The following is a 25,764-nucleotide window of genomic DNA, read 5'->3' on the forward strand; positions in this document are numbered from 1 at the left end:
GCAAAATATCGTTCAAATATAGGACATGTTTTTCAGCACTTTATTTTAAATACTTTTTACTTGAAACATAGCATAATTTCTACTGAATGTCGAGACTGAATTTGGAAAATAAAGTTGTTGTTTACTCGTTTTTAAAGGACTTTGATAGCATATGAAGAAAAAAAGCTGAAAAAGCGAAAAATTAAAAGTTGCTTCCTAGAAGCAAGTACACAAAACCCAAATTTGAAAAAGAATTGTGTCTTAAAAGTATCCTTACTTGTATTCTCCGCTTCTTTGGCACGGAATCAATGCCACAATTTTTAAAGTAAAGACAACATCTTTGGGAACGGGCATGCTTTTTTTCAGTGTATATTATTAGCCCAATTATGAATATTCCATGGGGAATGTGTTCCAAGGGAATTAAATTCCCCCGGGAATAAAATCCTCCTGTTCTAAACAGTATGGGAAGGGAATAACAAGGGAGAAATAATCTAGAGTATTCGAAATCAGCTGTTTTACTTCAACTGTTTTCTTAATATAAATTTTGAATTGAAATTGTATTGAATTGTTGAGTTAAAAGTAGAGGTGTGCACGTGAGTAATATTTTACTCACGCTCACGCACACTCACGACTGAAAAATCATACTCACGCACACTCACGAAAAGAAAATTTGTACTCACGCACACTCACGCACGAAAACGTCGAAAAATACCGTGACTCACGAAAAATATCGTGACTCACGAAAAATATCGTGATTCACGAAAAATATCGTGACTCACGAATAATTTTATGATTAATTTACCTTACCGAAGTGTCTGAAAACATGAGCATTATTAAAATCGAGAGTGTTATTAAACTCTTAACATCCCAGGTGTCACTAAAATTGTTATTGAATTTAACTCTTAAGCGTTTTATGTTGTTGAGCAGAAATATTTTCGTGAGTGTAATTCGTTACTCACGCACACTCACGAAGATATTATTTTCGTGACTCACGCTCACGCACGACATGTTGGTTTGTTAATCACGCTCACGCACACTCACGCTGTTGTCATGAGCGTGACTCACGACTCACGCACGAATCACGAAAATTTTCGTGAGTCACGACAATTTCGTGTCACGTGCACATCTCTAGTTAAAAGCGAAAAACCTGAAAACCTTTTAGGGTCGTGTTTATGATAGTTGCTGAGGAAGAGGCGTATGAATATAGCAATGTCCAAAGGACAGAAAGAAGAAAGCACGCGATGCCATTAACCCACTTGAGTTGCCTGAATATTTGTAACTACATACTTGTACATGAAGCGGTTGTTACTTAGTTAATGGGGTGCGTTTTCAAGGTTTCACAAATATTATTTACGTGTTAGCAGCCCACATCCCATCTCAACGCAATTCATTTGGATTACCCCCACTAGTAAAATAAGTGCTACGATTCTTTGCCGAAGGTGGCTACTAAAAAGTGAGAAGGAAAAGATCGAGACGTATCTAATGCCCTGTGTAGCCTGAAAAAAGTTCTTAAAGAAGTCGTAAACATATTTTAAGAACACCTATGTCCAAAGCGCATATAAAGGGTGATTTGTTAAGAGCTTGATAACTTTTTTAAAAAAAAAACGCATAAAATTTGCAAAATCTCATCGGTTCTTTATTTGAAACGTTAGATTGGTCCATGACATTTACTTGTTGAAGATAATTTCATTTAAATGTTGACCGCGGCTGCGTCTTAGGTGGTCCATTCGGAAAGTCCAATTTTGGGCAACTTTTTCGAGCATTTCGGCCGGAATAGCCCGAATTTCTTCGGAAATGTTGTCTTCCAAAGCTGGAATAGTTGCTGGCTTATTTCTGTAGACTTTAGACTTGACGTAGCCCCACAAAAAATAGTCTAAAGGCGTCAAATCGCATGATCTTGGTGGCCAACTTACCGGTCCATTTCTTGAGATGAATTGTTCTCCGAAGTTTTCCCTCAAAATGGCCATAGAATCGCGAGCTGTGTGGCATGTAGCGCCATCTTGTTGAAACCACATGTCAACCAAGTTCAGTTCTTCCATTTTTGGCAACAAAAAGTTTGTTAGCATCGAACGATAGCGATCGCCATTCACCGTAACGTTGCGTCCAACAGCATCTTCGAAAAAATACGGTCCAATGATTCCACCAGCGTACAAACCACACCAAACAGTGCATTTTTCGGGATGCATGGGCAGTTCTTGAACGGCTTCTGGTTGCTCTTCACTCCAAATGCGGCAATTTTGCTTATTTACGTAGCCATTCAACCAGAAATGAGCCTCATCGCTGAACAAAATTTGTCGATAAAAAAGCGGATTTTCTGCCACTGATTTTGGTAATAAAATTCAATGATTTGCAAGCGTTGCTCGTTAGTAAGTCTATTCATGATGAAATGTCAAAGCATACTGAGCATCTTTCTCTTTGACACCATGTCTGAAATCCCACGTGATCTGTCAAATACTAATGCATGAAAATCCTAACCTCAAAAGAATCACCCTTTATTTCATCAAAACGGAAGAGGAAAAACGAAAACTTCGTTATCTTTTTATACAATAATGAAATGTCTAGCGTAACATAATAGGATGTGTTGTCGGGACGCATGTCGGCATTATTGCTCTTTCAAGGAACAATCACCTATATTAATTGTAATTGTGTTATTTTCAAATTTAAAAGAATTTTTAAAATATGTACAGATCTGTGACGAGATGAGGACTCGGTAGTTGAATGCAACCCATCCTGATGCATGCCTATACTCTTTTTTTTTTTTTTGCTTTTAATTTGTGGGTTTTGACCTGAAATTACATAGAAATGATGCATTTTGTTATAACTCCCTTGATTTTTTTTTGGGAATTATTCCCAAAAAATGTCAACGTTTTTCGCTTTTTAATGTCATTTGTAATACCAATTTTTCCCCAAGGGAAGTTGGTTTAGTATAAGGGAAAAGAAAAAAAATTCCGCAGGGAGATTTTGTTTAGAATAGGGGAACAGGGAATAGGGAAAAAATTCCCTAGGAGTTGTTATTCAGAATTGGGCTATATTATATGAGAGCTATATCTAAATCTTAACCGATGTAGATGATATTTGTATCAAATCATTTACATCCGGTGTTAATTCGGTATTAACTATGACATCGCCGTAACATATGATATGTCGTCGTGGCTAAAAATTAATTGGTCGCCTTGGTAGTTCATTTTCTTCACATGAAGTAAATAGGCGAGTAAATTACAATATTTCTCACCGAAAAATAAATTTTGTGAATATAGCGAATAATATATTTGAGGATTATTAATCTTTGCTAATTTGGAATCCTCCTCTCACTATATGCGTAAGAGACATGGCAAAGCTTCCCAAATCTCACAACAAACATGTTGAGGCATGCAGTGCCTGCGATTGGACATAGAATTTAAAGAATAACTTTGAAAGAAACAAGTAAGTAAAGTAGAAAGTCGGGCGGGGCCGACTCTATCATACCCTAAACTAGAGGTCTGCACAATTCCATTTGTAAGTGCAGAGTACACTTGTACTTGCTACATGAGTACATCTATTTGAGAGAGTCGCAAAACAATTGGTACACATTTCGATGAACACCAAAAGCCACGAGTAACTTCTTGTTGCAACTCTGATATCTTCACTACCAACAAACACATATCCCTCTTTCTCTCTTATTGAAGTGTACTCAGAGTGATCACGTCGAATATGTTTCAGAAAACAAAAAACAGTTACTCTCCATAATATATGTTTTCTATTTGTTATAAAGAACGACAAACGTTAAGGAAAATGTGTGACATACATAAATATATGAAATATGTGACATACATACATATCTATAATTAATAATCGTGTCTGTTCTGGTACACACATGTACAATTTTCGTGTGGTGTCACACTTAAAAGGTGTTCTGGCCAACACTATACACCGTCATAGACCTAAAATTGTACACGAACATTTCTTTTGTGTAGGCTTAGTGTACAGCCATCGTATGCAAAGTTAGAAGTTTTTATAACAAATAAATAACAGATTCTGAAACTTTAAACCACGATTTTAAAAATCCATCCAAAATATGAACCGAAATTTCCTCTGATTGGTATATAAATTTTGGGGTTGTTGTAATCAGCTGATTTTCAATGTGTTCGAAAGTATAATGTTGCCACAATTTTTAAAAGTTAACACAAAAAAGTTTTAAGCAAAATTAACTTTGATTTTTGTGAATACTATCCGAAACAAATCAAAGGTCTTTTTGAAAATATAAGGTAATTAAATTATAACTTTTACGAAATCAATAGGCTAAGAAAAGTGAATTTTACCAAATTTATTGCATGAAAAAAATGGCATCTTCAATTCTGCAAAGTGTTCTGGTGCACAAATCACTGAGCAAATTAAAAAAAAATAACGCCGCCAATATCTTTCTGCACATGGAGGCCGCCACGATAGAAAATTTGTTTGCAATATTATTGTAAATATTTAAGCAATTCAAATGAGAAAAACCTTAACAGAATAGTTAATTATGCCCACTATAATTAAATTTCCTTTAATGTATGGATGTTAAAAACTGTTTGACCAAAACCAAAATAAAAACTTCTCCGCCATCAAAAACAAAAACGAGAACGACACGGCGATCATTTGTTCATGAGTAACATTGAGGAGGGATAGAAAAAACAAATCAAAACAGATTTGAAGCATCACGCAATTGTCTCCTTTTTCTTGATAAATTGCTCTTGTCCTTACATTATTCACTGCTAACAAAAATCCGGCAGGCATTTTATGGCTTTGAGTTACGCACTTACTTTTAATTTTTTATGTTTATACCGGCAAAATATGTTTTGTTTATAATTTCTGTCTGCAAATAATATGGCTTGCAGAAAAAATCAGCTGTCACATTTTTCGATTAAATGTCCGAAAAAAGTTTTCACACGTGTGACTCAGAACAACTAACTTTGTGTGTGGTGTGTAGAAAGTGTATAGTGTGGTGCACAATGCGGTGTGACCCAGAACAGACATGATTAACTTTTTTTGTTAAAAACAGAAAAATTGTACAAATTATTTAAATTTTGTCGAAAAAATGCTAAATCTAATTTTAAAAAATTGTGAATTTGTGAAAATATTTGAGGTTAATCGTTTCAAACAAGCGTTAGAATCCATTAAAAATTATAAAAAATATTTGACAAAATATCACAGAATTTTTTAATTTACATCCAAAACATTGAATTCAGAACACACCTAGAGAAGTGATGCAAATTCAGTGCAACCGCTGCTGAAATGGAGGACTTCCGTCCAATGACAAGCCCATGTTAAATTCATCGCTTCTGCGTCAATTTTGCAGCACTTCCGGATCCAAAAAGATCATTCTCATTACCTTTTTGGCGACGCTTTTTTAGCTGGATAGTTAATTGTTATTCGCTAAATTGTCCCCTTAAAGGCTTTGAATTGCTTAAATAAAAGAAAATAAAATACAGTAAATAAAACAACATAGTACATTTAGATGTTTGTTTCTTCTTTTTATTTATTATTCCTTAGACGTAAATTAAATCACAGATGAATCGTTATTAACATTTTCATTCAAATGTTCAGACAATATGGATGAGCTAATTCCCGGAGGTTCAGCATTAAGAACTAAATTTTCAATAGAGCGAAATACCATTTGGTTTCGTGTCACATGTGATGTCCTATTTCGAGTCGATGATCTGAGAATTGTTATAACATCCTCAGCTGTGTACGGTCTTGGTGCGCGAATAGATCTTCTACTTGGATCGAATATATTGAATCCAGTATTGTCCCTTGGAGCTGAAGTCGGTCGATTCAGATTTTGAACTTTTTCGGCTGCCTTACGTTTCAAATTTTTGCGACCTAAGGATAAACTGCGTCCGTAAATTAAATTATTTACTGGTCTATTTGTTATTTCAATAGTTTCACTAATACTGTTTGCGACCTCGTTCGATATGCTGGATTGGTCCACTGAGGCCGAAGAATATTCTGGTGGAAAAGTTGTGTGATTATCGTTTTGCTCAATCTGAATAGATAGTATAGGTCTTGTCCTTCCCGAATCTCCAAGTATCCTATAAAAACACAAATAACACACAAATGTTAATGGTATACAATTCTGAGATTAAAACTAAAATACTGTAAAGGTGATATCATCTGTACTAGGGTGTCAAAAACTTACGCCGATTTCTCGGTTTTAGTTTCGTATTCACATCTTCAATGAAGAAATACATTCTACAAAAAATTTAAAAACTAATTTAATAGCAATCATTATACATTTTTATTGTCAAGTTGAATTTTAATTTAAATTTTAATGTGAATTTAATTAATTTTGAAAAGTAATTGATAATCTAACATATAAAAATAAGTCGGGTTTTTCTACCTGACGCACCGCACGGTTGAAAAAGACTGTTTTGCATATGTTTGGCTATAAACATTATATGTTTGGAACACAAATTTTTAAACACAATATTTTTGAGTGCAAGCATATAATGTTCATAAACTAGCATAACATGTTTGGGACATATATGTTAATATGTTAGAACATATTATGTTTGGGACATAAAATGTTTGTAAATATAATATGCTTGGATGCAATCATATATTAATTTAGAAATAGCCTATAAACATATATGTGTTTAGTAGCTTGGAGCGCTATTTAACAGGGAGCGATATTGAATTAAGTTGGTGGTTGTTGCTTGTTATTACAAAATTAACATTTTATTTTTCCTTTGGCAATTGATCAGCTACTTCTTTGATCCTTACAAACTGTGTGGTCCGCTGTTCGAATCCCCGTCCGGCAAAAGGTAAAATTAAAATAAAAAAAATCATACAATTTAATAATTTCTTCTACAATGTTTGTATTACAGAAAAAGGTGCTAAGAACTAAAAAATCTCGTGGAAGTGAGAAAGATTTGGGGGAATATACAATTGGGCAGAAACAAAATTTTGAGCATTCAGGTCGTAAACCTATGTTGTTAGCACCTATATTACCTGTTTATTTTCATAATTCATTATGATTGTAAATATATAAATAAATAAATAAAATTTTGAGCACAATATTGTTTGGGAGAATTTTTTTTAAGCATATAATATTTTTGGGTGCAAAATGCTTCCAAACATATTATATGTTCACATAATAACATATTGTTTTTTGGAAGACAACATTATTGAATTTGGATGCAAAAATACAAAATGTTTGGAACTTAGACTACCCAAACATATATTGTTTAGACCAATATGCTTTCAAACATATTATATATTGGAAGAGATCAAACATATAAATGTTTGGGCAATACCCAAAAATATATATGCTTGAAGCAAAATATGTTTGGGAGTATATGTTACAGAAGCGATTTTTTGTGAGCGTGCGATTTCCATGGTTTTGCATTCGTTGGAAAGGTCTCAGGCTCTGTGAGGTTTATAGCAAAGAAACTTCAAGAAAAGTTTCAACGGTAAAACGGGAAAATCTTGTTTTACACACAGCGCACATTATAAAAATGTATAATTTGAATTCATCGCAGTTGTTTTTGTTATAAAATAATTTTATTTTTTCACATGAAAAGTGGGGGACATCCTCCTTGCCAAACTTTTTCAAAATTGGGCCAAAGTTTTCCGATTTGGGTGAAATTTCCAAGGAAGGTTAGGGGTGATGTCTAGACAAAGACACTTTATTTTTCGATATTTGGTCGCGGAGGATGCAGCCACCCTTTATACGATTTTTGTTTAAAGTACAGTAAAAAACAAAAATTCACCGATTTACTTAAGATTTACAGAGAACACGCCGTGAGGTTATGAATTTATTTGGAAAAATTGGAAAAAAACATCCGATTTGCATGAAATTTTCAGGGAAGGTTGAAGGGGGTGTCTAGGCAAAGAACATCTACTTTATTTTTCAATATTTGCTCGAGGAGGGGGGCCTCCCCTTTGTCCTAATTTTTTTTAAAGTTATTTTCTATTGGTACAGTGAAAAAGCTAAAATTTGTCGAAATTTTACGAAAACGCATATATGAAATTTATATGAGGTATATGATTTTGTAATATTTGGTCATGGAAAAATAAAAGGGCACAGGGAGATCTAATTTCTCCCCAAGTACATACCGTGAAACAATTAAGCGTTTCCAATTTACTTGAAATTTTGCCGAGGTTTTGAGGTAGGTTATATTATTATAATGGATATCTGATTTTGTGATACTTGGAAGGGAAGAGCGGCCACACGTTGCCCTGATGTTTAAAAATTAGGCTTATAATTTGCTTGAGATTTTCTGGGACGTCTATGTAATATACGCTATATAATTTTTCGATATCGGGACGGGGAGGGAGACCCCTTCAAAAATGAAGAAAAAACTAGAATTCTCAAATTTACTTGACATTTACAAAGGCCGTAAGGGAAGGTTATGAAATCAATATGGTGTACCTCATTTTTGGGTATTTGGGCGGGAACCTTCTCCTTGCCCGACACTATGAAACTTTCGACGTTCGTTATGCCGGCCCACTTTACATCTGCATAACCGCCTTATTTCTGTATATAAACGAAAAAGCAAGTAGTCCGATGTTTTTGAAATGTACTTAAGTTTTTATGCTAGACTTCCTCTGACACTATGCTTCGGGAGGCGCAGCGAAGCGGGCCGGGTTACGCTAGTAATATAATAAGACAGATATATGTTTTCGCAAACTAGCCTCTATATAAGCAGAGACGTCTATTATATTTTGTAAAAAATAAAAAAATAAATACACAAATCGAAACCAGATATTGGAAAATTTGGCATTTTCGGTTAACCCCAAAACCCGATATTGGAACATCGATCAACCGGTTTTCTGTATTTCATTGAAATTCCAATCTACTTTGTCATATGTTTCATCCGAAAGCCGAACTTTTTGTAAATATGTACTGACAATGAAAAACAACTGACAACTTACAACACAATTTCGAAAAGCGGGTTTCAACTCGAAAACCGAACATAGTACCCACCTTAAAATGTCTTCCATTATATACAATGCACTATAGACGTATAGTCTGACATCTACAATCAGTAAACTAGAAATGCAGGAAGAATTTATCCTTAGCTTGTTTTAAAGCGTTCGTTTTATTACAATGAATTGTTTATTCTTTTTTTTTATAAAATGGGCGTTTAAAACTCATTTTCACTAATTTCTATTTTCCGATTTTAACCTGTTAACCTTGTTTGAGCAAAATAAAAAACCGAAAACCGGGTTTTAAAAAAATTGGGATTTTCGATTAAACCTACGCAAATTCTCGTGCTCCACACAAATTAAATCAAATGAAATCATTGATCCCTACTTAACTTAACTGGTGAGGTGAAATTTTATTGCGTACTTTGGGACGTGGGGTAAATTTGACCTCCTTTCACAAAAATAATTTTTTTTTTATAAAAAAATATGTTTTTTGTATCATTATTACATTTGTTGATTAGAACGTATTGTATTTAACGAAAATAAAATAATATTTCAAAATATATAATTCATGTAAACATGTGTGTGAGGTGGTAAATTTTACCACCACGTGGACAGTTAAAGCTGAAAATTGCCTCTTCCACATAGCTAGTAGTGATATTTCAAATTTCATACTATTGTTGTTGAATTTTACTGTTAGAATACCCAAAGTGCCAACTCTGGACTAATTGGGTACCTAAGAATTAATTATCTTTTGGCAACACTAATCGTGTTATCGTTTGGTTTACATGTTAAGCGGACCTTACACGGTCGGATAAACACTACGATAGAGGTTCGCCTATTTGTTGTGTGTTCGTTCAAGTTTTACTCTTAAGGTAAGTATTAAGTTCGAGTTTAGCCAATAAAATCGTCATTTTTTCACGAATTTTTTTAATAATCAATTTTTTCTTTAATAATCCATTTTAAGGAATACAAACTTTCTAAAAATTTGCTTTGGGCTATTCCCCATCCCATTTCATGCCTTGTTTTACTGATTTAGTTTTCACTCTAGTGAAAAAATTACGATTTTAAAAACTGTAAACACTCCATATAAAAAACGTTAGCGCGGAATAAATGCGAAATCTTTGTTTTGAGCATTTTAAAGCACATATTTATACAACCCTGGATTTTTCGCACGAAAAACTAGGCATGCATATTATTTCGCATAAATAAGGTAACATCCCTGGGTTTGAGACCCTATTTACGGAGATAGATGAAGATATTCGTTTTTCGCAGAAACGAACTTAGTACTAAGCATTAGCGGCTAAACTCGAACTTAATACTCACCTTTACACCGCACGAACAATTGTGATAACAAGATTAAGAAATAAGAAGAAGCATAAACATACACAATGAAGATGGTCGAAAAGTTATGTGTGAAGCAATTTTTTAATAAAAAAAAAGGAAAAAAACAATAAAAATCCAAGCAGATATAACGATCCATCATTAATTTCATTACAGAAATGCTTGTTTTAATTATGAAAATACATTTGTTTTTGCCAATGTTTGGCGAACATCCCCTTACACGTGAAGATTTGTCCATCCCAACCAGAAAAAATCAAAGTTGTTTTGTTTTTATGCCAGCACGTCCCCGCAACACGCGAACATGGCCTTATAGTAGCGGATTTGTCGCCGCAACGTGTTGTGTCGCAGGGTTTATCCGACCGTATAAAGTACCCTTTAATAATCACTCGCCTGTCACATCTCAACAGAACAAGTCGAATTTGTAGTCACGCGGTAATAATATTTTAAAATATTTATTGTTTTATTATTCGATTATTTATATTGTTTTATTGTGTAAATAAAGTTTATTATTTCAAATGGATGGAACTATAAATCATAACAATTTGGTGACGAGGTAAACTAGGACAATGACGGCACCAACAAACACATTGGAACAGGTGATAGGAATATTACTGACAATGCAGCAGGAAGCTTTGGAGAAACATGACAAGTTCATGGACAATTTTCTACAAGCAACATTGAATGTCCAAACAACTCCATCAGCAGCAGAAGAAAATCACATTTTGCTACATGGTACGAAAGATACGAGGATGTATTCCGACTTGAAGCGGAAAAATTGGATCACGTAGCGAACGTGAGGTTATTGTTGAGGAAGGTTAGTACACCAAATACAAAGATTATTTACTTCCAAAACAACCTCGTGACATAACGGTAGAAAACTTTAAAAAAAACTGTTTGGAAGGAAAGGGAGCCAATTTAACATCCGAGTTAAATGTATGCAAACTGTACGCTCTGAGAATGAAGATATTGTGAGTTATTCTGCAAATGTCAACCGCGATTGCAAAATTTTTGTGTTCTCTGAGTGCAGTGCTGACAATTTTAAGTGTTTAATTTTTGTACATGGATTAAAGTGACAACAAGATTAAGAAATTCAGGCTTGCGAGATGGGCATTTTCTTTTCAGTAACTTAATAATGTCAATTCTCTTAATCTTCATGTCCAATAAGCTCGAATAAATATTGTAATAATTTCTAGTTTAAATGATTTGGACCAGCCTGCATTGATATCAGGCTAACATAAAAATATTAATTTCTTAATCTTGTTGTCACTTTAAACCATGTACAAAAATTAAACACTTAAAATTGTCTAATAAACAACGTTCCAAAATCCAACGATGAAGCGGCAATTGCCCGCATAAAAATCGATGAAGAAATAAAGACACTATTCAACTACATAACAACTGTGACATTTGACATGATTTGTGCCTGTAACATTTGACATGATTTGTGCCGCAACCAAAAAGGATGATGAACATCAAGTACTCAAATACCTTCAGAGTGGTAAGTGGCTAAACGAAAAGTCTAATTAAATTCAATGTTATTATTCACGAAAAGATAATTTGAGTATTGCCAATGAATGTTCATTGTATAGGTTAGGCAGTCCGATGTATCAGGCTCACTTAGACTATTCAGTCCATTGTGATACCACATTGGTGAACGTCTCTCTTATCACTGAGTGATGCCCGATTCCATGTTAAGCTCAATTATTGTATAATGATCGTCTCATTATTCCTAAATGTTTTCGTAAAAGAATTGCACAAAGGTCATTGTGGTATAGAACGAACAAAAAACTTAGCAAGAACATACGTCTATTGGCCTCGCATTGATCAAGACATAAAGGATTATATTAGAGAATTTAAGCACATGGGCTAAAACCACAACACTAATGCAAAGAATTCATATTGATATTGCGGGACCTTTGGGCAATTTCTATTATTTCGGATCGTCGATTCTTTTTCAAAATGGCCTCAAATTTATCAAATTAAATCAATTTCGTCTTCTGCAATTATTTACTATCTTCGTTATTTTACATCTTTATTTGGCAACTCAGAACTTATAGTTAGTGATAACTGCACATAATTTTCAAGTTCTCAATTTTCATCTTTACAGCCCCTTACCACCCACAGTCCAATGGACAAGCTGAAAGATTTGTGGACACCTTAAAGAGAGCATTGAGAAAATTAAAAGGAAACGGAACAAATAAAGAGAATATATATACATTTTTAAAAATTTACAGATCATCATCAAATTCAAACACCGGTCCGACGCCTTCCGAATTGTTCATGGGGAGAAGAATAAGGACTAATTTGGATTTATTGAAGAAAACTGTAAAGCCAATATAAATACGTGACTAAAAAATGGAATCTCAATTTAATGATTATCATGGTGCAAAGAAAAGAGCATATGATGTTGGAGAACGTATTTTTGTAAAACTATATAAGCAAATCTGAATGGTTTCCTGGAGTAATTAAGAGAAAAATTGGTAACGTAAATTATGAAGTCAAAATTGATAACATCCCAGAGTTTCGAGCTATCAGATCTCATTCAAATCAGTTAAGACCACGATATGTTAATTCGAAACTATCGGATCAGTTGCCAGTTTCAATACTTCTTGATTATTTTCATATATCACCACAATCATATCAAACTTCTAAAATATCGAATTCTCAAGTGGAGACAGATTTGCCAGAACAAACGAAACGTTTGTTCTGGCAAATCTTGCTGAAAGTCTTCAGCAAGAAGTGACTGCTGGTAATTCCAGTGAAGCACTAAATTTACAAGTTCCTAGCACTCCTCCAGCTGTTGAACAAGTCCGTTTATTATTATTATTTCAACCGTCGAACGGAACGGACGTGTTTTTTAATAGCGGATAAAATCATCGTAATAAGTACCTACTACGAATTTCAAGTGTGGTGGGATATTAGGCCACCATGCAGAGAAATTCAAAGACATCCACTGGGTTGCTAACTTCAGGGCCCAGTGGACGGGTATCGACTGGAGTTATAAATTTGGGCAATGACCAAGAGTTAGGCCCAATTAGTCGACCTGTAGACGGGTCGACAGGTGGCGACAATTTGACAAGTCGGACCTTTTCCAAGGTAACGGCATCAAAAGGAGGTAATCCCTCACGAAAGAGATTCAAAGAACGCAGAAATGCTTTGTTTATCCTAAAGAAATTAGGATCAGTCGACCCAAGCACGTTGTCGGCTAAACAAAGCGATTCCTTAAAATTGGCTCAAGGAATTCTTGAGGCTGGAAAAAGGGAACGATCACCGGATGAGCTGCCATCCTCCAAAAGGGATCAACGATCGTTTGCCTCAGTTGCTAAAGACAGCCTTGTGATGGCTATCATAAATAAAGGAGCATTGGACGGTATGGTTCCAAAGCAAAAATGGGGGGAAATTGAGAATGCTTTGTCTGGCGTCTACTCACAGGTGCTGGAAAAGTTTCCCGGCCCAGATCCTCGACACCAAGAGGCTGGTTGGTATCAAGGACGATTTAAGCTAGTCGCATTTGAGGACCAGAGGTCTATAGAATGTTTTAAAGCTGCTCTGATACTAATTGGTGAAGTTTGGGAAGGAGCTGCTCTAGAGTTAGTCGAGAAGAAAGACATACCGGCTAGACCAAGAGCACATGCGTGGATACCTGCAAACCCTCCTGACCCTGAATCTATTTTAAATAGACTGAAACAATGCAATCCAGATCTTCCAACAGCTGATTGGAAGGTTGGCCGTTTGGATGAAGTGGATGGGCCAAGACGGCATGCAGTGTTTATATTGAACACTCAGTCTTTGCCACATCTAGCAAAGTCCCAGGGCCGTGTATGTTATGGCTTTCATTATATCCAAATGAAGGTGTATAAAAACGATCAGCTAAAGGATTCAGAAATGGACAAGCCTCTGTCTGAATCAGAAGTAAGCGGATCCTCTTGCGAAGTCGAGGGGGATACCAAGACATTTGAAGACATGGATAGATACCGTATGCGTGAGGAGGCTTCTACTGCCTCAGAACTCACCAAAGTTGAACCTATGGTTATTGCGAGAGTCACCGATATCTCTGAAGAGGACACTCTTGATGACTCGATTGAAGCGGCTGATGTGACGGTTGTTGAAAATCTCGATGGTCCTACGGATCCTCCAGATAAATCTTCATCATTGTACGGCTGCATGTGCTGCCTTAAAAGTTCTCCTGATGAAAGGGGACATAGATATAGTTCTTATTCAAGAACCATATGTTTATAAAAACAAAATATGTGAATTAAGTACTCCGGGGTTCAAACTATTGCAGTATACTGGTAATGATGTAAATCGAGCCTGTATAATGGCTACAAACGAGCTCAACTTGTTTCTGCTTCCTTCAATGTGCAATACAGACACTGTCGTTGCAAGTTTAGAAATAGCCAAATGCAAATATTGGGTATCTTCGGTCTACATGGGACATGACAGGGAGATGCCTCCATATGCCGTTAAGACCTTAGTGGAGGAGTCACTGAAAACAAAGACGAAACTCATTATGGGATGCGATGCGAACGCACATCATAGTATATGGGGAAGTAGTGATACTAATGCAAGGGGAGAGTCGCTAATAGAGTTTATTTTGCGTACTAATCTGGTAGTTTGCAACAAGGGAGATGTCCCAACCTTTGTCACTAAAAACAGGCAAAAGGTTTTGGACATCACCTTGGCCTCGCAAGAACTGAATGAAATGATATCTGAGTGGCAGGTTTTAAGTGAACACAGCTTCTCAGATCATCGCTACATCAGTTTTAAATTTGATGTTCATATCACCAAGATCATATTTCCGCCAAATGTTAGGAAAGCTGACTGGAATAGGTATAGGGAATCGTTCAATATGATGATACCGGAAATAACAGAGACAAATATGAGAAATGTGCAAGATATCGAACACGCAGTGGAGCGGATTACTAAGGCCTTCAACATCTCACTGAAAGCTGCATGCCCTAGAGGAAAGCCAAGGGGGAAACATCGACCACCATGGTGGTCTACGGAAATAAGTAATATGAGGAAATCCTGCAGGAAGCTCTTTAACAAGGCAAAGTCCACCAGAGCCCCTGAGGACTGGGACGCTTACAAGAAGAATCTGAGAGGATACAAGCGAGAACTGAGAAAGGCTCAGCATAACTCTTGGAATGCTTACTGCAGCAGTATTGAGAATACGTCCGAGGCTTCCAGACTACGGAAGGTTCTAGCATCCACCAACTCCGCTCCAGGTTTCATTAAAACATCGGAGGGCAATTGGACAACGTCCAGTGAGGAGACGCTGGAGGTACTATTGGACACACATTTTCCTGGAAATCAGACGGTTGAACCATGTACTGGCGGTGCCACAGTTGCTCAGCGGTCGTTTCCTGTCGAGGACATTGTATCGGAAACTAGAATAAGATGGGCGCTAAATAGCTTTGGACCATTCAAATCCCCTGGACCTGATGGAATTACTCCGGCGGAGTTACAAGCTGTAACTGACAAAATTATCCCCTGGTTGTCGGTGATATATAAAGGATGTATCAACTTATCATATATCCCAGGAAAGTGGAGGGAAACAAAAGTCGTTTTCATACCTAAAGCGGGAAAAGCCTCTCACTCGAGGGCGAAGGATTTCCGACCAATCAGCTTATCCTCATTCCTACTTAAGACTCTGGAGAGGATGATAGATATTTATCTTAGAAGTAGCATCGATTCAAGTTTGTTCTCGAAACGACAGCATGCATACTCGAAGGGCAGGTCTACTGAGACCGCACTACATGAACTAGTCAGCTTTATTGAGAGCTCACTATCTGTCAAAGAATACACAATCGTGGCGTTTCTAGACATCGAAGGGGCGTTCAATAATGTCCATACGAGCTCGATATTAAATGGACTGACAACTCTGAATGTTGATCCAAGTATACTCAGGCTGTTAGACGAACTGCTAATGAAGAGACGTATTTCAGCCACACTAGGACAAGCAAACATACAAAAGTATGTGAACAGAGGCACTCCCAAGGAGGAGTTCTATCACCTCTTCTTTGGAATGTTGCTATAAATAGCCTTCTGGTTACTCTAGAAAAAGAAAGGATAAAAGTGGTGGCATACGCAGATGATGTAGCTCTGGCAGTCAGGGGAAAATTCCCATCCACAATCAGAGATATTATTCAGAGGGCCCTCCGGATGACTGAACAATGGGCGAAAGACAATGGTCTTGGGGTAAATCCTGCAAAGACAGAATTAGTCATGTACTGCAAAGATCGCAAAACTCCCACGGTTAGGCCTATTTCCTTAGGGGGTATTGAAATTCCCTTTGGTGATTGTGCAAAATACCTTGGCGTTATTTTGGACAGGAAGCTGAACTTTAAGCTTAATATTGAAGAAAGGGCGAGGAAGGCAACTGTAGCTTTGTACTCGTGCAAAAAGGCAATAGGAAAAAAGTGGGGACTAAAACCAAAAATTTTGCATTGGCTATACACGGCAGTGGTTAGACCTATAATGCTATATGGTGTTGTAGTCTGGTGGCCGGCACTTCTGAAACCGACTTGTTTAGATAAAGTTCAGCGTATGGCGAGCTTATGTATCTCAGGCGCATTTAGTAAGACAGGAACAGACTCCCTTAATGTCATGCTACATCTATTGCCTTTAGACATTTTGGCCAAACAGTCAGCTGCAACAACGGCTGTGCGGTTGCGCGAACTATCGCTGTGGTCGGAAAATGGTTACGGTCACAGTTCTGTCCTCAAAATAATGTCAGATGTGCCTAACGTAGTGGATTACACTTTGGCGAGTCCACTTTTCGACAAAAAGTTTGAGACTCTAATCCCCAATAGTGAGGCGTGGTGCACACATACCCCGGGGAATAAAGAATATATAGATTTCTACACTGATGGCTCCAAATTGGATGGACAAGTGGGTTTCGGAGTATATTCTAATGATCTGGAACTTCAAATAGCGAAAAGATTACCTAATCACTGTAGTGTTTTTCAGGCTGAAATATTAGCAATAAGAGAGGTGGCGAATTGGCTGAGAAGTAATGTTCCAAAAAATGTGGGCATTAATATATACTCTGACAGTCAACCTGCAATAAAATCCTTGGACTCTGTGTTCCTCAACTCGAAAACGGCCATCGATTGCCGCAAATCTCTCAATGAGATGGCTGAGCAGTACAATATTCACCTAATATGAGTGCCTGGCCATAGGAACATTCCGGGGAACTGCGAAGCGGATGAGTTGGCAAGGCTAGGGACTACCTTACATATTCCAGGGGAACTAGAATTTGTTGGTATGCCCCTAGCTACCTGCAAGCTCATGCTGCGTGAGAAGGCTGTTATGATGGCAAATGTTCGATGGGAGAATTGCAAGGGTTGTAACGACACCAAGCAAATATGGCCCCATTTCAACTTAAACCGCACACTAGATATGCTAATGTTCTCGAGACGTCAGGTATCACTCCTGATATCTGCTATAACGGGTCGTTGCCTGATAGGAGATTTTGCAAAAACTATTGGCACGAAGTATAATGACTATTGTATGAGCTGTCATGATGCGGAGGAAAAAGAATCAATTAAACACCTCTTGTGTGAGTGTCCTGCATTTTGTGTAAAGCGCAAGCAACTTTTAGGAGCATATAGCTTCAGATTACTGGCGGATCTGGAAAACGTTAACTTAAGCAGTCTGCTAATATTTTTGGAACAATCTGGTTGGTTCAACAAAGAAAAATAATCAAGAAGGTTCAGCGGTTAAAACTAGAAGTGCCCATATGTAATAGGTACTTTTAGTTAATGTGGTATCACAATGGACTGAATAGTCTAAGTGAGCCTGAATCTTAATCGGGCTGCCACTTTAACCTAACCTAACCTAAGTCCGTCAGCAACATGTCAAGGTTCTGTAGCAGTTCGTCGATCTAATAGGTTGAAGCGACCACCAGTATGGACGCCGGAGTACCATATTCCCAAAAGAATTGATCTGCTGAATTCGAAATTTTTTTTTATGGAACAGTTTTTGAGATATCCCGTTATTTTTAGTTTTTCGCTCTTTTTTCACTAGACAAATTATATATATATATATATATATATATATATATATATATATATATATATATATATATATATATATATATATATATATATATATATATATATATATATATATATATATATATATATATATATATATATATATATATATATATATATATATATATATATATATATATATATATATATATATATATATATATATATATATATATATATATATATATATATATATATATATATATATATATATATATATATATATATATATATATATATATATATATAATTGTTAAATGAAAGGTATTGAAATGACGAATAGTCGTGTGTAATTGGATCTGTGATAAGTTAAGTGATTTAAAAAATATCGTAGAATACATAAGAATAGTCACCTCTCATCAAATGTACATTTTGAGTGTAAACTAATATAGTGTAATCACTCGTCTGTAACATCTCAACAGAACAAGTAGAATTTGTAGTCACCGGTAATAATATTTTAAAATACAAATACATACAAATTAACGAATATATTAAAACCTGCGAATCTATGTTATTAGCCTTAAATTTAGTGGATATGAATATATAAGATTGGATTCAATGTAATGATTTAGTACAAAAATGTAGAAATGAAGTTTTAAAAACAAATGAGACTATAAAAATTTAACGAAATGTATTTTTGTTTTATTGCTTTTTTTGTTGCGATAAGTTGGTAAAATATATATTTACGTTAATGAACCGTATATTTATTGTCTTTGTGTTATTTTGCGGGACATTTTTTGTAATAAAAAGACTTTACAAATATAAACGACTTTTATATCCTTATGCAACTTTTTGTACGAGAAGGTATTTTCAAGGAATCAACTGATTAAAAATTATTCTTTGCTGGCAGAACTGACTATTAGCAGTTTTTGTGTCGCATTGGAATTATATTTTTTGAATGAAATTTCGGACAAGCAAAGTTTTCTTTTCATATTAAAAAATTTGCTCTAAAAACAAATAGAAACGATTAGAGACAATCACCATAAATTCGGGTTTATTTGCTTTAAAAAAATTATAATTTGTCTAAAATCTTGTTCTGGATAATAGATGACTTTTTCTCGTAGAGTTTGTGAACGGACTGAGTACTATATATATTATAGACTTGAGAATGTGCTTAGATTTAATGATTTAGGTGTTTTTTTTTTTGATTCCAGACTTGACTTTGGTCCTCATATTGAAGAATGTGTTAATAAGGCAAATGGTGTTTTGGGTTTCATTCACACTACTTAGCATCGAGAATTTGCTATAATATTCCAAATCGTATAACTAGAAACTTTATATTCTTAAAGACAGAACTTTGCAGGAATAACTATGAATTTTTTTTTTTTTTGCGTAAAAACTATAATTCGGCCTATTCATTGATTTCTTTAACTGATACGATTCCTGTCATAAAGGAAACTATACTTAATTTTAACAACAGAGTTTCTGAATCGAATACCTAGCTTGGGAGACCCTTCTGACTCGCTGTGGTCCTTACTGACCTATAAGGTCTCTTCTGGCCCATTTGGAATATATACTGACCCATAGGATCCCTTCTGACCCATTTGAAATAAAGAATTATATTTAATTGAATTAAAAAGTTATATTTGGTAATGTCCGGTTGCTATTAGCCGTGTAAATAAATAAATAAAAAATAAGGACGGTCACGAGTTGAATTCGCTTATAAATTAGTCACACCTGTGATTTTAAGATTTTTCTCGATTTTAATCATGAAGGGTGTGAAGATATATGCGAGCTAAATTCGTGGTTTGTGTCTCGGCTACGCAAAATTCAAATTTGTGTCCCACTTTGTGGAACGAATTTAATTTGTGGAACGCCTTCCAAAAAAATTGTTTTTCTTAAAAAAGGCAACGTTGTGATGGAAAAACTGCCAAACACCTTCAGTTATTTTATGTGTATTTTATATCGTCGAAAAATTGATCCATAAGAGATAACCGCTAATACCACTAAAGTCATATAAAAATGTCAATATATCTTGGAGTAATGGACATAAGATAGTAAAATGAAAAAAATAAAAACATCTAAGGGTAACAAAATAAGATTCTAAAATAACTTCATAATCGCTTGCACAGCATTTGAGATATAGTGGCATCAGATATCGGCAACATATAGTTCTTATATTGGATCGCCCATATCTGGGAAACCATTCTAGAGGAGTTGACCAGACAAAATGCCAGTAATAGATATTGGTTATGACCAAATACCAAAATTAAAAAATAAAAAGTCATGTACCGTTTTTGAGCAATATTATCGTCAGATATCGGCAACATATAGCTCTTATTTGGATCGCCCATATCTGGGAAACCATTCTAGAGGAATTGAACAGACAAAATGCCAGTAATAGATATTGGTTATGACAAAAAAAAAAAAAACAAAATTAAAAAAATAAAAAGTCTCACGTACAGTTTTTGAGCTATATTATCATCAGATATCGGCTATATATATAGCCCCGATATTGGATCTCCTATATATACACAACCATTTTAGAGGAATTGACCAGACAAAATGCCAGTAGTAGGTATTGGTTATGACAAAAAACCAAAATTAAAAAATAAAAAGTCTCATGTACAGTATTTGAGATATCGTGGCACCAGTTCTCGGATATATAGATATTTTGAAATATGTTTTAACGTAAGCAAATATTTTTTCTATTAATTAATTCTTTAACTAAAAACATAAATAATACCAACCATTTTCTTAACTGACTTCATTAATTTGATTAACCCCCATTTTCATGAAGATCCGATAGCTAACGAACTTTTAAACCATAATATGGACATATCCGTCAACTTGCCAATATATTCCATATGCCAGTTAAGAACTACTGAAATTTTTTTAGTTAAAGTTAACTGGAGAAAAGATATTTGCAATTTCCTTTCTGTTAATTGGAAGTTAAATCCTTACGGAGCTACATGATAATGGTCATAAAAAGTAAATTTTATCGAAAGTGTATATCACCTATAATTTCTTTATTTTTGATTGGATCGCCACTAATTACTTCCACACTTTGTTACCACAATACTTTCCACTGTGATAAATTTATATCTGAATGCAAAGATTTATGCCATTCTGCTGCGTGTAACCTTAAACACGATTTTGTTGCTGTTGTTGCTTTCTGGTGGCTGGTTGGTTTTTCTTTAAAAACATGTATTTTCCTTGTGGAATCTGCAAATTAGAAACTGAGGGAACTAAAGCTCTGCTCTGCCGTATGTGTAACCTGTGGTTTCATGCGGACTGTGAAAATGTTTCTAAAACGCTTTTTGCAACTCTGAACAAGAACCGCAATATTTCATATTCTTGTGTCCGCTGCATGGAAAGTCCACCTAATAACTCTTTTGACGCGTTCAAAATGGAAATCAGGCAAGAATTTGCTACAATGAGAGAATCTTTCGTAGTCTTTCAGATAGAATGCAAAATGAGAAATCTGAAATTAAAGTGGCGTTTGAAGCTGTTGTGAGGGAGATTCGATCCGAATTAAATGGTTTGAAAGAATTGAAGTCTGACCTATCTAATGTCAAAGAGACTGTAGCTACTGAATCCCTGTGCAACAAAAGCGAATTGCTGGATCTGAAGCTAGAGAACCATGCACTTTGACACAGCCAGAATGGATGTGATGTGATAGTTACTGGACTTCCTGATAAATTGGAAAATCTTAAGGATGTTGCTGTTTTCCTCTGTGCGTTCTTGAAAGTTGACATTACGTCCACGAACATAAAGCACGTAATGTATGTAAGGAAAGGTGGTGCAATTCTCATAAAATTTGTCGATGTGGATTTGCGGGATAAATTGATGGCAGCGTATTTCAAAACCAAGATTCTCAAGGTGTCGGATATTTTGGATGGAAGTGATGCTAATCGAGTATATTTGAATGATAACTACTCCAAACTTGCAAATAAGTTGTTAAGAGCTTGTGCTAAATTAAATAAAGATAAGAAAATTAATGGATACAGCATCATAAATCGTGAATTTTTAAAAGCGAAACTCATCATGCGCAATAATGAGATCAAAATAGTTAGCATTCAGGATCTTATCACAATTTACAAGATTTCATTTTAGTCTCTTGAGGTGTAATTATAATCTTTTTATTGTCAGTATTATTTTTCACTAGTTTTTTTTTTTTTTTTTTTTGACGTATTACTAAAGATTTTGTAAGATTTCTACACCCCATTATATCATGAATTTAATTGTTCCAATTAATTTTTTTTAATTAAAATTGAGACAATCATGAAATATTTAGTATCAATCACGGAAATTATTACAAATTACAATAGTATTGATCAAAACTAACTGTTCTTTTTTTCCGGCACTTTAATTTTCACATTTTAATTTTTGTAATAATAGTTGAATTATTTTCAATGAGTACATTGTTTATAAAAAAAAACTACAACTAAAATTAAAAAGTAGCTATTTTCTAAAATTTTCAATTATATTTTAAATATGATATGTAGTTTATGTTTAATTAAAACATTAATTGGGACAATTAAATTAAAATTATTAATGATTCTTATTTGAATAAGTCATTTTTTATGTGATTAAAAATTTAATTTTATATGTTAATTAATTATTGGATTAAAGTTTTAAATAAATATTTTTTAAAATTTTTTTGCTGATTCTGGGCGTTGTATAATTGTTAAAATATTTACTATGGTATTTGTAAATTTTCAATTCTCGTACAAGGAGGGTAGTTTTGAAAATATGAATTTGAAAAACTTATTAGTTATCTCTCTTAAGTGCCTTATTTTTAGTATTATTTTTATAATTAGTTGGCTCCCCCTACGCATGAAATTTTCATGCATGACTCATAGTAACAACCTTGGTCCAATACCAGTGATAACTGCATACTAAAGAACTGTACGTCTAACTACTCTAACAATTTAAATATTGCGCATATAAATGCTCAAAGCCTTTGTCCTTCTACCTCAGGCACGAAACTGGAGGAATTTAGAAATGCCTTCTTAGATTCAGGCCTTGATATCATTAGTGTCACGGAAACATGGTTTAAGGCTAATATTTTTCCCAGTTCTTTATCAGTTCCAATCTTTTTGATATTAGGTTAGGTTAGGCTAGGTTAAAGTGGCAGCCCGATTAAGATTCAGGCTCACTTAGACTATTCAGTCCATTGTGATACCACATTAACTAAAAGTACCTATTACATATGGGCACTTCTAGTTTTAACCGCTGAACCTTCTTGATTATTTTTCTTTGTTGAACCAACCAGATTGTTCCAAAAATATTAGCAGACTGCTTAAGTTAACGTTTTCCAGATCCGCCAGTAATCTGAAGCTATATGCTCCTAAAAGTTGCTTGCGCTTTACACAAAATGCAGGACACTCACACAAGAGGTGTTTAATTGATTCTTTTTCCTCCGCATCATGACAGCTCATACAATAGTCATTATACTTCGCGCCAATAGTTTTTGCAAAATCTCCTATCAGGCAGCGACCCGTTATAGCAGATATCAGGAGTGATACCTGACGTCTCGAGAACTTTAGCATATCTAGTGTGCGGTTTAAGTTGAAATGGGGCCATATTTGCTTGGTGTCGTTACAACCCTTGCAATTCTCCCATCGAACATTTGCCATCATAACAGCCTTCTCACGCAGCATGAGCTTGCAGGTAGCTAGGGGCATACCAACAAATTCTAGTTCCCCTGGAATATGTAAGGTAGTCCCTAGCCTTGCCAACTCATCCGCTTCGCAGTTCCCCGGAATGTTCCTATGGCCAGGCACCCATATTAGGTGAATATTGTACTGCTCAGCCATCTCATTGAGAGATTTGCGGCAATCGATGGCCGTTTTCGAGTTGAGGAACACAGAGTCCAAGGATTTTATTGCAGGTTGACTGTCTGAGTATATATTAATGCCCACATTTTTTGGAACATTACTTCTCAGCCAATTCGCCACCTCTCTTATTGCTAATATTTCAGCCTGAAAAACACTACAGTGATTAGGTAATCTTTTCGCTATTTGAAGTTCCAGATCATTAGAATATACTCCGAAACCCACTTGTCCATCCAATTTGGAGCCATCAGTGTAGAAATCTATATATTCTTTATTCCCCGGGGTATGTGTGCACCACGCCTCACTGTTGGGGATTAGAGTCTCAAACTTTTTGTCGAAAAGTGGACTCGCCAAAGTGTAATCCACTACGTTAGGCACATCTGACATTATTTTGAGGACAGAACTGTGACCGTAACCATTTTCCGACCACAGCGATAGTTCGCGCAACCGCACAGCCGTTGTTGCAGCTGACTGTTTGGCCAAAATGTCTAAAGGCAATAGATGCATCATGACATTAAGGGAATTTGTTCCTGTCTTGCTGAATGCGCCTGAAATACACAAACACGCCATACGCTGAACTTTATCTAAACCAGTCGGTTTCTGAAGTGCCGGCCACCAGACTACAACACCATATAGCATTATAGGTCTAACCACTGCCGTGTATAGCCAATGCACAATTTTTGGTTTTAGTCCCCACTTTTTTCCTATTGCCTTTTTGCACGAGTACAAAGCTACAGTTGCCTTCCTCGCCCTTTCTTCAATATTAAGCATAAAGTTCAGCTTCCTGTCCAAAATAACGCCAAGGTATTTTGCACAATCACCAAAGGGAATTTCAATACCCCCTAAGGAAATAGGCCTAACCGTGGGAGTTTTGCGATCTTTGCAGTACATGACTAATTCTGTCTTTGCAGGATTTACCCCAAGACCATTGTCTTTCGCCCATTGTTCAGTCATCCGGAGGGCCCTCTGAATAATATCTCTGATTGTGGATGGGAATTTTCCCCTGACTGCCAGAGCTACATCATCTGCGTATGCCACCACTTTTATCCTTTCTTTTTCTAGAGTAACCAGAAGGCTATTTATAGCAACATTCCAAAGAAGAGGTGATAGAACTCCTCCTTGGGGAGTGCCTCTGTTCACATACTTTTGTATGTTTGCTTGTCCTAGTGTGGCTGAAATACGTCCCTTCATTAGCAGTTCGTCTAACAGCCTGAGTATACATGGATCAACATTCAGAGTTGTCAGTCCATTTAATATCGAGCTCGGATGGACATTATTGAACGCCCCTTCGATGTCTAGAAACGCCACGATTGTGTATTCTTTGACAGATAGTGAGCTTTCAATAAAGCTGACTAGTTCATGTAGTGCGGTCTCAGTAGACCTGCCCTTCGAGTATGCATGCGTCGTTTCGAGAACAAACTTGAATCGATGCTAGTTCTAAGATAAATATCTATCATCCTCTCCAGAGTCTTAAGTAGGAATGAGGATAAGCTGATTGGTCGGAAATCCTTCGCCCTCGAGTGAGAGGCTTTTCCCGCTTTAGGTATGAAAACGACTTTTGTTTCCCTCCACTTTCCTGGGATATATGATAAGTTGATACATCCTTTATATATCACCGACAACCAGGGGATAATTTTGTCAGTTACAGCTTGTAACTCCGCCGGAGTAATTCCATCAGGTCCAGGGGATTTGAATGGTCCAAAGCTATTTAGCGC

At 35.6% G+C, this 25,764-nt stretch overlaps 1 protein-coding gene across 2 annotated transcripts in view; it reads right to left on the reverse strand.

Moving 5' to 3' along the window:
• Positions 1 to 5,447: 5,447 nt before the first annotated feature.
• The window catches only part of bdg (sodium-dependent transporter bedraggled), a 69,735-nt gene continuing 49,418 nt past the window's right edge, over positions 5,448 to 25,764 (reverse strand). For both annotated transcript variants that reach the window (XM_075309734.1, XM_075309735.1), the window contains exon 8: positions 5,448 to 6,026. In XM_075309734.1, the coding sequence (XP_075165849.1) occupies positions 5,495 to 6,026 (532 nt within the window). In that variant the 3' untranslated portion in view covers positions 5,448 to 5,494. The remainder of the gene's footprint in view (positions 6,027 to 25,764) is intronic.

This window comes from Haematobia irritans, chromosome 5, assembly GCF_050003625.1.
Source record: "Haematobia irritans isolate KBUSLIRL chromosome 5, ASM5000362v1, whole genome shotgun sequence".
In the NCBI taxonomy this organism is placed as follows: domain Eukaryota; kingdom Metazoa; phylum Arthropoda; class Insecta; order Diptera; family Muscidae; genus Haematobia; species Haematobia irritans.